General features: G+C 41.7%; 1 protein-coding gene across 1 annotated transcript in view; it reads right to left on the bottom strand.

Annotated features, from left to right (window-relative positions):
* DPYD (dihydropyrimidine dehydrogenase) overlaps positions 1 to 14,889 on the bottom strand; it is a 3,292,815-nt gene that overhangs the window by 2,237,731 nt on the left and 1,040,195 nt on the right. Inside the window, exon 4 of the mRNA XM_086954704.1 lies at positions 11,892 to 11,979. Coding sequence (XP_086810830.1) covers positions 11,892 to 11,979 — 88 coding nt within the window. The remainder of the gene's footprint in view (positions 1 to 11,891; positions 11,980 to 14,889) is intronic.

Here is a 14,889-nt window from a genome sequence, read left to right as displayed (position 1 = left end):
TTGGAACAAATGACTTTATTAAGTGAGGCAAATTCACAACATTTTGTCACTATTTGAAAGAAGGGTAGAAAGACCCCTTGAGGTACGTTGCTTTGTGTCCAGAGTGTATTTGGAAGCACTCGTGAGCCCTCGTCTTGCAAAAGTCCCCCCACCCCAAAGTAAATAAAATAAATTTGACACCGACACTGACACTGATGTCCCAGGCGGTTCCACAACCCTTAATGGTATTGGCTTCTCAGAGCGAGACGAGTGCGAAAGTCACTTAGTGCAGTGGTTTCAAGTTCATTCAATGCTGCAGTGGAAGGCAGGGAGCCATTTTGTACTTTGTACCACCCAGGGTGGATATAACCAGTGCTAAAGCCCTGTGGGGACACAGACAATGCTGCTGCCCGCCTCTCAGATATGGGAGTGGAGGGATCTGCCCATGCCTGGTTAAAATCTTTCCTGGAAAACAGGAGTTTTCAGATGCACTGTCCCCCTTTCAAATCTCCCCCCCGGAAGCTAAGACATGGAGTTCCACAGGGCTCTAGCCTGAGCCCTACTTTGTTCAATCTCTATATGGAACCCCTGGTTCACATAGTTGAACTTTTCGGGGTGGATATTGTCACTTACGCTGACGATACTCAACTGATGATCAAGCTTACGCTCGACCACACGGAAGATGCTACTAACTTTTCCAAATGCTTGTCATCAGTGGCAACGTGGATGAATAACAACTGTCTGCGCCTGAACGGCGGAAAAACAGAACTTTTGGTTGTTGGTAAATCCCCCTCTGCCTGGTCGCACATGTGGTGGCCTACTGAATTGGGCAATATTCCCTCTCCCTCTGACTCTGTCAGAAATCTTGGAGTGATGCTTGACTCTGACCTCTCTTTCAAATCTCAAGTTAGTAAAGTTACGGGAAGGTGTTTCAGCATATTGAAAACCCTCCGTAAAGTCCTTGACCTTCTCCCCATCAACACCAGGAAGACACTCGTCCACGCCTTAGTCACACCCCACCTTGACTTTGGCAATGCCCTGCTCCTAGGTTTAAGTAAATAAGGCCTGCACCAACTGCAGTGCGTGCAAAACGCTGCTGCCCGCCTGGTACTTAACCTGCCTCGTAGAGCATCTGGGAAGATGGCTCTGGCGAAACTTCACTGGCTCCTGGTCAAGGAACGCATTAAATTCAAAGCCTTATGTTTTACACACCGCATCGCCCAGGGCAAAGGCCAAGGCTATCTGCAAAAGCTTCTCACAATTCACCGCCCCACTCGGAATCTTAGGTCGGCCAGAGCTATGCTGTTTAAACTACCCCGTACCCGCAGAGCCAGGATGAGTGGTCGTTCTTTCAGGTATCTGGCTCCTAAACACTGGAATGAACTGCCGCTTGACCTCCGAATGGAACCCTCAGAAACCAGATTCTGTGCAAAACTTAAAACTCACCTGTTTCCAGTCATCTAATTCACCCTCTCCTCTTTGGCCTTGGCTTTCTTTTTCTTTAACATCTGCCTTTTGGGAACCAGTAGCAATCTAGCGCGGGGACACACTATTCTGAGTGTAGCCAGGCGCTTTAGAAATGGCTATAATATTATTATTATTCATGTTCCCTGCCACTGTTGGAAATTGGCTCCTCACCAAGTGACCATGTGAAAAAGTTAATATTGTGTAACATAGTACCGTGTGAGGTCGGCAGATTTGTTTTTGTGCTTTCACAACTCCCATGAAAAAAATATTAGTTACTGTAGATATTGAACCAATCTACAAATCACATCTACAGCTTGGCACTGGGAGATACCTGTGTCCAAATGATGAAAGCCAAAAACAAAAGAATTTTGTAGGACAATGTAGTACAAAAATGCAGTGGATTTGCAAAAGGGATGTCCATCCACTATGCACTCACACATTCGTAATGTACTCACTTGACTCTGTGTTGTTGTAAATCACCTCTGTGAGAGCACATTGGTTAGTTATTGTCCCTTTGTGGACTGTAGTCTAACTAGTTGAGCAACCATAGTACCTCAAAGCAGGACCTCAAGAACTTTTGACCCATCTCGCTCCTCTTGTTTCCCGCCAAAGTCATCGAGAAGACTGTCAACCAACAACTCTCCGCCTTCCTCGAGACCAACGGATCCCTCGACCCATCACAGTCCGGATTCAGAGCAAACCACAGCACCGAGGCCGCCCTCATCGCAGCCACCGACGACATCAGGTCTATGCTCGACAACGGGGAAACCACCTCACTCATCCTCCTGGATCTCTCAGCAGCCTTCGACACGGTATGCCAACGCACCCTGATACGACGCCTCAGTGACACCGGAATCCAAGGCACGGCCTTGGAATGGATCATCTCGTTCCTCGCTGGTGGAACCCAGAGAGTCCGCCTCCCCTCGTTCCGGTCCGCGGCTACCAAAGTCATCTGCGGCATCCCACAAGGCTCCTCGCTCAGCCCCACCCTCTTCAACGTCTACATGAGCCCCCTTGCGGCCATCGCACGCAAACACAACCTCAACATCATCTCCTTTGCCGATGACACACAACTAATCCTCTCCCTCACCAATGACCTGGACACCGCCAGAGCTAGCCTCCAGGAAGGAATGAAGGACTTTGCGGAATGGATGAAGCTCAGCCGCCTGAAACTGAATTCAGACAAGAAGGAAGTCCTCATCCTGGGACCGTCCCCCTCGGCCTGGAACGACTCCTGGTGGCCACCTGCCTGGGCACCGCCCCCAAACCCACAGACCACGCATGCAACCTGGGCTTCATTCTGGACTCCTCCCTCATGATGACCAAGCAAGTCAACGCTGTCTCATCATCCTGCTTCAACACCCTGCGCATGCTCCGTTAAATCTTCCGATGGATCTCCACCGCAACCAGGAAGACGGTCACCCAGGCCCTTGTCACCAGTCGCCTAGACTACGGAAACACCCTCTATGCCGGAACCACAGTCAAGCTCCAGAATAGACTATAGCGCATACAGAATGCCTCGGCAAGACTCATCCTGGACATCCCCTGCCACAGCCACATCTCCGCCCATCTGAAGAATCTGCACTGGCTCCCTGTCAGCAGGAGAATCACATTCCGACTCCTCACCCACGCACACAAGGCTCTCCACGATGCGGGACCCAGGTACCTCAACAACCGCCTCGCTTTCTACACACCAACCTGCCAGCTCCACTCCGCCAGCCTCGCCCTTGCCACAGTCCCACGTGTCCACAAAGCGACCGCCGGAGAAAGATCCTTCTCCTACCTGGCAGCCAAGACATGGAACTCCCTCCCCACCCACCTCCGGCTGACACAGGACCATCTCGCCTTCAGGAAGCAACTCAAGACCTGGCTGTTCGAGCTGTAGCAACCACCCCCCAGCGCCTTGAGACCCTAACGGGTGAGTAGCGCGCTATACAAATTCCCTGATTGATTGATTGATTGATTGATAGTATCCACTTTTGTAAACCATGCTGCAAAAGCATCATAGCCAGAATATCAACTCTCGTTATATCTTCAAGGTAATTATATACAGGGAAACAGATATAATATACTTAACTCCACTTATACATATTGTTTTTTGAGCATTGCAATGATGCACTCATTTTTGGCACGACTACAGTTTCTATTACATTTTTACATTAAGGACTTGAGTAACACTAACATTTGTTACATATTCAAAAAATAGGGAGGTCTATGCTAAGAGTTCTCAATAGGATGGAAGCTGTCAAAGTACAAAGAAAGGCCCACCAACAGGTCATCCTCAATGTATGTTATGTATGTATGTATGTATGCAGGCCATAGTTATTGGTTTCTGATGTGGCTGCCAAATAAAGGTAATCAGGTCGTGACAACTAGCTCTCCTTTTGTGTATATTCTCAGAAAAAAAGAATTCCATAGTCAAGAAAAATACTAATCATGTGTGAAAAGATTAGGCATAATTAAGATAGAGAATAGTCACAATCTCTGCATAAGAAAGGGTTGCTAAATGCTCATTCAATAACCATAACTTGAATAGCTGAAATGGGAAACTCTGGAGCAAACTGTTGATGACCATGATCACACATTTTAGTGCATAGTTTATTTTATAAGGGCACTGTTAGACCTAGAATGCTTGCCATGGCATATCCCATGCATTTTTACCTTCAACCCTCCTGTTTGCTGACTTTGTTTTTGATGGCTTTAGGTGTCTGCAACTTCTAAGCAGTGCTGAAGTGCTCATGCTCTCTCTTTAACACATGGTATTACTGGCTTATACCCATTTGGCATAATTAATTTACTTGTAAGTCCCGAGTAAATGCACTACCTGTGCCCAGGGCATGTAAATCACATGCTACTAGTGAGTCTGCAGCACTAACTGTGCCTGGTACTCTAAGCATGTCTCCAGCCTGCACTCAATCACTGGCAGACTGAACTTGTGACTTTGTCCCGGTCCAGTGCAACCAGATATCCACAGTTGACGCTTTGTGCTTTTGGGCGCTCTTTTCACTGAAATATTTAAAATTGCATATCTCCCATTCTACTGATTGGATTTTTGTGGTGTTGTTCTTGTTTTATTAACTCTAGTTTTCTAACTTAGTGTTGGATCCTTTTTGTGTGGTGTGTCTCACTGTATTACTTTTTAAAATAGGTTTTTTAAGACAAATCAGTGAAACAAGCATCACATCACAATTATGAAAAGCTTGACAATATATTATCATAGTATAATGTTGTTTAACCTTCCATGGAATTGAGGCTAACTTTCTCCCCTCGATCAGATCTGGGACATCTTTTACTCATTTTCTGGATTAGTCAGGAGGTGTAATATCCCTCCCATGGGAGCAGTGCATGGATTCCCTCTATATGCATTCCATTTTCCCATATTTTTCCCCATTTCCTTGGGCACCCTCTATTCACATAGACAGTTTTTTCTGCCACCAATCACCAATCCATGTCTCTCTTCCAGTCACGAAGGGTTGGTGGGGCCTCTGCCCCCCAATGATGAGCTATAAAGCGTTTTGCTGACATTGGACCTAGGGTAATCCATGTTTGATCTGCTTGTCACAGATGTGTATCCTCCCAAACATTAAGGAGACATCATTAGGCAGAGAATGTTAGTGCTGCCCCACATATCCCCGACTTACAGGACACTACTGCATACCAGTAGATGTGAATTTTGGACAAGACCAAAGAGTAATATAAAATGACCCTTCCTCACCACAACTTCTATATTAAAATGAATCCCCCTTTCTACCCATTTTAACCAATGTGACACAGGAGATGTAGGCTCAGTGGAGGATTTTAAGCTAAACTAGCCTTATGTGGGCTTTAATGGCTACTTCTCTTGAGGATGTCAGTGCTTCTAACCAGTCATCTTTTTGTAGGTCTGTGATGTCATTTCCCCAGCGGTCCCTCAGAGTTGTAAGAGTGTCAGGGGAGTTGTTAATGAGTTTCTGATATGTGAGTGAAATCGCCATCCAAGTTAAGTCTGCATTATAATGGAGATGATTCAGGCATCGTCATCCCTGGTGCACCACTGCTTATATGGCATGGCGAATCTGTAGATAACGGAAAGTTGCAGTGGAGGGCCAGTTCATGAGTTTATATAATGCAAATTATATAATGTCAATCCCAATATGGAGGTCGCCCACTCATGAGATTCCAATCAAAGCCCATTTGTCAAATCCTTTTCTATTTCCCATTGCACCCAGTTGTTGGGATTCCCGTAAGGGCGTTGCCTTGGTAATTTTGTTCTTCCATCCTAGCTTGGAAAGGGTTGAGTGCTAAATGCGGACTGTTATAGCCGTGGACCCCTCCAGCGAAAGGCACCATCGGTCAGTATCTAATGCTTGGAGGTATCCTCTCGGCTGGAGGACTAATCGATCCATCCATATGCTGGTTCAGATAGTGGTTGGTGAACCCATTGGTTTATAGTTGCCGGTTGAGCCGCTCTATAATACGTTTGAATGTGGGACAATTCAATACCTCCCTCATACCAGTTGCGGGTCAGTTTACTACGTGTGATTCGTGGGGAGCCCCAATCCCATAACATGGTTCGAATGGCACTGTCTATTGAGTTGAAGTATATATTTGGAATCAAAAATTTGGTATTTTCTAGTATGTAGAGCAAACGCGGTAGATCCATCATTTAGAACAGTGCCGCTCTTCCCAGGAGGGAGAGGGGGAGAGATCGTATTTGTTGGACATCATTTTCAAGTTGGGTCAGGGGGCCTTGCAAATGGCAGGACTGAAGGCAAGCTGGGTCAGCTGTTACATAGATGCTGAGATATCGGAATCCATCAGCAGATATTTGTGACTCACATTCTTTGGGAAGATAAGGCCTCTGACTACAGAGGACAAACACCACCAACTTAGACCAGTTAATTGTGTACCCTGTGTGCCTACTGAAAGTAGCAAAGATGTTTAATATACTGGTGATAGAGGAACGAGGCGACTTATAAAAGGATATCATCTGCATATAGTGATATTTTGTCTACCAAGTCTTCTGTCCAGCAAAGCACTCATATTAGTTGATCCCTTCGACTCAAGTTTGCCATTGGTTCCAGCATTAACACAAATATTAAGGGTGATAAGGGGAAGCCCTTCCTCATTCCCCGTTGTAAGGGAAACACCAGTGACGTCCTTCCGTTGACCCCTACCTGTGTATAAAAGGCTGGGCCAAGACAGGAAGTCTGGTGCGAAGCCCATTCACTTAATCACCACAAACATATAAGGCCACTTAATGGTGTCAAAAGCCATGTGCGCAACAAGGAATAGAATCATTGCATCCTCTCGAATCCTGTGAGTGTGTCCGATGCCCTGGCATGAAGCCAGATTGGTTTGGATGTACTAAAGTAGGAAGGATTGGAAGAAGTTGTAGGGCTAATAGTTTAGCTAAAATGTTTGCTTCCGAGCTAAGCAATGAGATAGGTTGGTACCAGACACATTGGGCCTGTGGCTTCCCCTCCTTATGTATTACTAATAAAGTTGCCAGTATTTTATTCATAGGGAGCTTGCCAAGCATCCTGATTTCCTCAAATATTGCAAGCATATGTGGTGCAGTAGCAGGAGCTGTTAGCTTGTATAGTTCCATTGAGATACCATACAGACTCAATGCCTTATCAGAGTTAAGGGCTCTAATCACTGAGTTATTTCGTCCTCAGTGAGGTCACTTTCCAGAAGCTGCCTTTTTTCTATGGTCATGGCCAGGAGTGGGATATCTGCTAGGAACTCCAGAGAGTCCAGTAAGTGTCTGTCTGTGCCTGTACGACCCATCTGCCTCCCTCCTAAAATTACCAGCCACAATTGTAGTGCAAGAAATGGGACCTTGATCTAGATTGTTGAAACCAATGAGGCTGCTTTACACAGATTATTTTGCGAGGGATAGTTAGACTCTCATAGAGAAGTCAGCAAATAATTTGCTCTTCTGAGTGAACTCAGGCAAAGCTGTGTGTATGCATCAGTCTGTACTGTTGTAAGAAATGAGTTCCCATCAAAATCTCCTTATTTGGCTGACGTGGAGTTGATTGGCGAAGAGCAGGTAACGTTTGTTCTGTTTGTCAACAATGTGGTCATTATTTCAAAGACCTCAATGGGGACTTCACCACCTCCCCATAAGGTCTTTGATTTTAGCACCAAATGGGACATAGTAAATAATGAAACAAAATATAAAATCTGGCTCTATACCTCCACAATTCCTTTCAGCAGAACAACCCCTTTGAGCGTATTTTTCTGCAATTGTTCCCTTATTTTGGGGTGTGTTTAGGGATGATACAAAATCTCAAGTCAGCTAGCTAAGAGCTGAGGCGTAAAGGTGTTGCCTGGAAAAGAATCGATTGGAAAGCAACATTATCATCTTCATGAGAATACAAAGCTAAACCTATAATTGCAAGAGTTTGTGGGGTCTGAATTCTTTTGAGAAGGGACTTCTCTTGTTTTTCTTAAGTGCACCTCTTCTGATATTATATAGGGAACAGAGCCATAGCCCAATCATGTTCAAAAGAGTCCTCAAGTAATTGTGGTTTTGGACCAAATTGTAAATTCTCCTACTCATGCAGGCTCCCTGAAATATTAGGTGCCAAGATCCATCCTCTTCCGATGGCTTTCCATTACACACTCTACATTTATTATATTGATTTGGTTGAATTTATGATCAGACCACACCTTTTTATCAGCAAATTCAAATTGTATTATTCATTTGTTTAATTATGTACATATGTGTAATGGCCTGAAGGTGCTAGGGTGGGTGCGGTGCAAAAGAGGAGATAGTGATACACTACAAACTACATCTGTATAAACAAAAAGATGTAAACATAGATACACATCTGCAACAATGGAGAAAGTAGTTAAACAGAAGAATTTAAATAGATGCTCACAGGAAGTACTTTTGAAAACGGAGAAGTTTCAGATTTAACTTAAAGCCAGTGTCAAGAGCAATGGTTTGTTGTAGATCTGGGGGAAAAGTTTTAACTTTTAATCACAGTCCCAGTTAACTAATGTGCAACTGCACACTCAATTGTGAAAGTTTGAGGTTCTGAAAGTAGTGCTTCATCGCTGCACAAAGATCTGGACTGAACAGAATAACAGAAGCACTACTGCTGATAATTTAAACGTCAACTATTCTGAAAACATTAGTAAATCAATATCTCTCCATAAAGATAACTGGATCATATAATCGTATATGAATTGGTTGGGGTTTGAAGAGAGGTCAAATGTCCATATGAATTCTGATATGGACTTTTGCCAGTGGCTTGAATTAGCAAAGAATGGGGTGGAGTATATTTTCTCTCAGAATTATGGTGTCTTTTAGCAATGCCCTAGAGTAAGTTTCGCTCTACTTTTTGTTTTGACCTGCATATTCTTGTCTCCAAATGAAATCTTCAAGTTACTAATAATTGCAAGGCAAAGAGATATACTTTTTTTTTGGGAAACCTGCCTTCTCTGTGCCCATGGTATTTGCTGTTCCTAAGGGCCTGATGTATGAAAGGGTTTTGCGCATTTTGTGTCTATGCTAGAGGCATTGATACATAATGGCCTACGTGTGCAAGGCTCTCTGGAAGAGAGTGAATTACACACTTTGATGAAAGTAGGAAGTAGCATCTCTTATTGTGAACCTACCTGCAAAACACTTCGCATCTGGTTTAATCTTCCTTTAATAAATAAAAAAATATGTTAAGTGTGATGTTGTCCTTTATTTAAATAAAATTGAGCATTGAAAATTCCTTTATTTTGATTCAATACTGTGCTTCAAGCGTTCATATATTGTACATATTTAAAGTTTTTGTAACTATCAAGATGAAGAAGAAGAATTAATGTAGCACTTCATGATGAATTTTGTTAACAACTATTTCATGGCTGCTTCCAAAATATTTCTAAATTCACATAGGCATTATGAAATGAAACCATGAACCTTTGCCATTGTCATCATTCTGATTTGTTCATAAAAAGCGGGATGAGCACTCAGAACTTTGATGTATCATCCACTCAATAAAAATATGTAAGATATTTCAGAAAATCTGTTATTGACATTCATTCTTCGCCTTGATTAATGCTACCTTCCATACTGAAGACAACATTGCTTTCACAGAATAGGCTTAATGCCAATTTTTTGTTCTGTGTCTTGCACCTGCCCTGTTTTGAGCAATCAAAATAATAATTGTTATGTTCACCACAATCTTGCACTGTAATTCTTTTAGAGGTCTCCTGTGTTTCAGACGTAATCCCTGCAGACATATGCATGTCAACTTCTCAAGAATTACGATTGCCTCCAAAAATAGTTCCTTGGAATTCTTCTTTAGATTGTCATATCTATCAGTGATCTTTTCTCAAATGTTGCAACAAAGGGAGTAGGTTAAGCAAATATATTCTTCTGGACACATTGGGCTTCCAGTGCCTAGTTCTCGAATTTCCCTAAATTAGATTGCATGTGAGATGCCCACTAAATGCATCTTATTAGAGGCCAGTAAACTGGATATGTATTTGAAACGTCCTGTTGCAAACAAGCCTTTAAGCTATGTAATTGTCCTGTGTAATGGATAAAGTAAATGGCTAAAAAAGCTACGAAGGTCTAAACCTTTCTTGGTGACATTAAAAAACACATACCACCTCCATAGATTCAATTTTAGTCTCAATATTTAGAAAATAATGGCTACAGTCACTGTCTTTTGTACACAGGCTCGTGGTAAAATTGAATTTTGTTGGCCATTTAATCCATCTAATCCGTACAAATTGAGATAGCATTCACTTCAACAAACTCCCCATCAAAAACAGGTCATCTTCTCACATTAGAAGAATATATTTTCTTTATGGTCCATTTTCTACAAGGCCTTCCAGGATATATAAGAATTCTCCTTCATACCACGAGTTGCGAAATTTATATGATGGATCTCGTAAGACCTTAGGGACTGTGCCTTCAGATGGAATAGCTTATGAGTAGTGGGTACTCCCCATATTGCATCAATACCATTATTAAAGCCTAAATCTACGCCTATCCCTTTGACTAAACGTTGCTCTTGCATTTACTACTGTCGTTGACCTGTATCATAACCTCCCACTAATTTTAACATTTTAATTCTATGTTTTACAAATTTTTGCTTTGACGATGTTTAATTTAATCAACTATTTCATAAAATACCAGATGAAATGGGTGCCTCATAACAGCAATGAAATAGAATTTTTAAAGGGATGTATACTAAGTCTCCAGTAAGAATCTATTCCTCGAAAATTGCTGGGGGACAGGGCAGTGATTTGCTTGGAGATGTTGTACAGGAGGACAGTACTGACTGAGTAAACTAGTGAGCCCTTCTTAAGGTCATTGGCCATTGAAAGCATGGCCTCCAACATAGGTTCACAAGGGTTAGATCTCTGTTTAGTAAGAGTAATATCTGCAGACCATATAAATGATTCAAATTTAAATTAACTCTGCACAATTTAATGCATTGTGAATATCTGCAAACATGGCATTGATTCTGACCTCAGGGGCTAATGTTTGATGCCACAGACCTGACTAAACAAAACAAAATGTGTTAGCTGTGCCAGACAAAATCAACAGATTAATAAGAACACTATTTTGCTGTGGGTACAATGTATTTTATTTATTTTATTTTGAGATTTTTTTATAGCGCTGGCTAGACCCGGAGGTATCAGAGCACTTAACATAAGGTTCCACAGAAATTACAAAATTACATCAGTTACACATCACATCAGTTACTAGAAAAACATTTCAAGAGTAGAAGACAAAATAAATGGAGCTAAGAAGGGTAAGGGGGTATATATAAATATATGCGACACATTAAAGAAGACCGAGAAGGGGAGACAAATAGAGCGGATAGGGGGAGAGGGGGAGTGAGAAGGAGGAGGAGATAGATGGTATGAGAAACGAAATGAAAGTCTGCCTAATGACCGACTGGGTAGGTGACGGCCGAGTAGGGAATCCACAGCCAGTCTCCCCTTTAGCTCTCAAGGGTAGCTCCATCGGGCATCGGTCAGATAGCTAGGTCTCAACAGACGAGGGAGAATTAACAGAAGAATGTCCAGATGTGAAACAGGATGGGAACTCAGAACCAAGTGGTTGAGGGCAAAGGTCAGGAACTGGAAAGAAGATAGGTAGAGTGGATTGGGGTAGGAGGAGAGTATGAGGGAGGAGGAGGGAGATAAGGTCAGGAGAGACAAAGGAGAGACTTCCCAAAGTCCTGCTGGGTAGGAGACTGCCAAGGAGTCAGTAGACTGCCGAGAATGTATAATGGCTGATGAAAACAGTTACACGAAATACACATAGGAAGCAATCCTTTTTTTATGAGAAATACTTTCATGAGTGAATATCAAAGAATCCTATTACATGACACCAATTGGTAGAAAAGAAATAAAAACAATAAATAAAAAAATCAGTCCGGATTCAAATGCAACAAATTTGTCAATTGTGGTGTTTGAAAAAGAAGACCGGTATTTACCTTGTTGGCAATACTTGTGATGAAAGCCTTGATGTCCAGGTTAGTTGGGCAGCTCTTCTGGCATGGAGCATCCACGCACTTCAAGCACCTATGAGATATTGTCAGCATTTTAGAGAATATGGCAACAATTCACAACAAAACAGACAGATGTTTGACAAAAGTAAGGGGGTTATTTAGTAATTTGTGGCCAACATATTTGCAATATTTTGAGAGCATACATGAGTAGGGCGAACGTCCCATATCTAACGTTCTTCAATTAAACCCCTTGGTCTCAATGGAGCATTTTATGATTTGACATATGCAAGGATTTTTCATTTCTAAAGCCATATAGCTAAATATCCTACTCTCTTAGAATTATTCAGATAATCCAACCGTGTCTTTAATTTCAGGTCACAAAGTGTATTTTTGTAAACTGCTGGTTTAACTAAGGGCTGCTTAACTCCACAAAAAGAGACATGCACTGGCAAAGACAATAGGTCTGGCAACCGATGGAAACAAAGGCACGTCTAACTGTTGCTTGCATGATTCAACACATCGAAACCAGGCCCACTGGATTTGGCCTTGGTTGACACTAATACTCTAGGTGAAAAGTGTGCACGCATATCCTCTACTACAAATATAAATACGTGATTTATTTTATTGGTATTCACTTTCACTAGTGACACAAGCTTGCAGTGTTACAGGCTCTTGTCTGCTATCTCCACAGACAGTGAGGAGGTCTTTGTTTTATACTTGAAGAAATGCACATCTACATAAAAGATTCTATAAAAATAATATTTTAAAATTATAATGAAGCATTATATATTTTCCATTTGGCCTTCAGGTGGAGAGAGTAAAGTGGTGGAAGAGTGGGAAACCGAGTAAAGTCGAGAGACGAATCACAGAATATTTTCATACCCATTATCTGCAAGACAAAGGCAGACTGTATTGCCTGTAGTTTCTGCTTGTGGGAAGGAGCAAGCAAAATGTGGATGGAGCAGAAAAACTACACACATGATATTTTCAGGTCAACACTGTTTATTTTGCATTCTACCATATTTTCCCCTCTGGGTGAATCCAAGATGCGAATGACAAGGTCTAAACGCAACGACATAAGGTAGGCTGATCTAAATAGGCCAGTTGCTGAAGGCTGACCCAAACCCACTCTCTATATTTTGCACTCAATAGATAGTGCAGACATCTGCAATTGCAAGCCAGAACTAAAAAGGAATGATGAAAGCGAAACATCAGGTTGAACACAAAGTCCAAGGGGCAGATGTATCAAGAAACCATTTTGCACTTCTCTAATAGCGATTGTTAAGGAATCGCTATTTGAGAAGTGCAAAATGGTATGTATGTAGAATTTTGCTATTTTTTAGCGATTCCTTAAAATTCCTTAATTGCGATTAGCAAATTGCTAATCGCAATTAAGGAATAATTTTCCCATTCATTTCTATGGGCCAGGAGGCCCATAGGAATGATTGTGCAGTAATTCTCAAATTGCGAATTCGCAATTTGCTAATCGCAATTTGAGAATTATTTCAAGGGTGCAGGGGTGTCTCAAAGACACCCTGCTGCACCCCTCAAATCTACATGTGTGTGCATGTGGCACACATACATGCCCTATGGGCATGTATGAGTGTCACATGCCACCCTTACAAATGCCAATTAGGGCTTTTTTGTAAAAAATCGCAATTTACCACCAACTACAAGTTGATGGTAAAATGCGATTTTTTTACACAAATTCGCACACCAAAAATGTGTCATACATATCATTTAAGGAATCGCAAAATTTGCGATTCCTTAAATGCTATGCAAAAGAAGGAATCGCAAATAATTGCGATTGAATAAATTGCGATTATTTCATACATGTGAAATATCGCAAAACGGCCGTTTGCGAGTCGCAAAGGCCGAAAATCTGCGATTTTCAGCCTTTGCGAGTCGCAAAAGCCTTGATACATCTGGCCCCAAGTGTTTGACAATATGGTGCTTCTTCAAGTGTCTGTGGTATTTTCTGAAATCAGCTTCAGGACAAAATAACATTTATTTCAAAGCTTAGAGATGTCTTGCATCGTTCAGTCTGAGAATAGGACAATGTGTCAGATTTAAAAATTCTAATACCATCATTTCATGATTCACTGTTCCACTGACATTTCACGTATATATACATCTCTAAAACATGCTAGACCTTGATGAGAAGAAGCAATTGTTGAATCGTATTTTTATTCACGTTATTACGTGACACTTGTCGAATTCATTATAGCTTCCTTAGGAAAAACAGGTACTTCAACTCATATGGAGAGGCAGCAATGCCATTATCTAGATGATTCCAAAATAAACAGAGAGCATATTTAAAATGATGTGTTTGAGTATCAAAGTGTGAAATATAACTGGTACTAACATACTCTAACCCTTGATGTAATGCCTCTTCAGTTTAATTGGTTCTCATAGAGTACATTACTCAAATTACAATACCAGATATAATCAAATATTACTTTCCAACTTGCATATCAGTTCTATCATAAGGGAATCCAGAGTTTTGACACTGTGACAACTATTATAATTATTCCAGGAGTTTAAATAATACCCCAAATATTTGTCTCTAACTTCATACAACCTCAAAGTAATTTTCTCTGTGAATTTGTCTATGTGTTATTTTGTGTCTCCAACCCAGCACAATATTAAGAGCACATTTAAAAATAGATAGCAGAGGGTCATAATAATGTGTTCTCCCTGGATTTACTAAAGGCTGCAGACAAGCTAAATTACGATTGTTAAGTGCTATTAGATATTTATACCCTTTGCAGATTCATGAGGCAAGGAGCCATTACAAAAAGGTTTTTTCTTTGTGGTATATTATTGCCCATGGCAGTTTAGGAGCACGCACTCCAACTGTCCATCACATTCACATCAACAGATTTGGTTTCAACATTTCGGTAACAAATATTCTACTCCCTCTCAAGTCAAGTTGCCATCTAGGCTGTCTAGAAGTGTGGCTCAATGGTTAGAGTGGCAGACC

The sequence above is a fragment of the Lissotriton vulgaris genome, chromosome 1_1 (assembly GCF_964263255.1).
Source record: "Lissotriton vulgaris chromosome 1_1, aLisVul1.2, whole genome shotgun sequence".
NCBI lineage: Eukaryota > Metazoa > Chordata > Amphibia > Caudata > Salamandridae > Lissotriton > Lissotriton vulgaris.
Note: the sequence above shows the minus strand (reverse complement) of the source record. Positions and strands in the feature narration are given on the sequence as shown.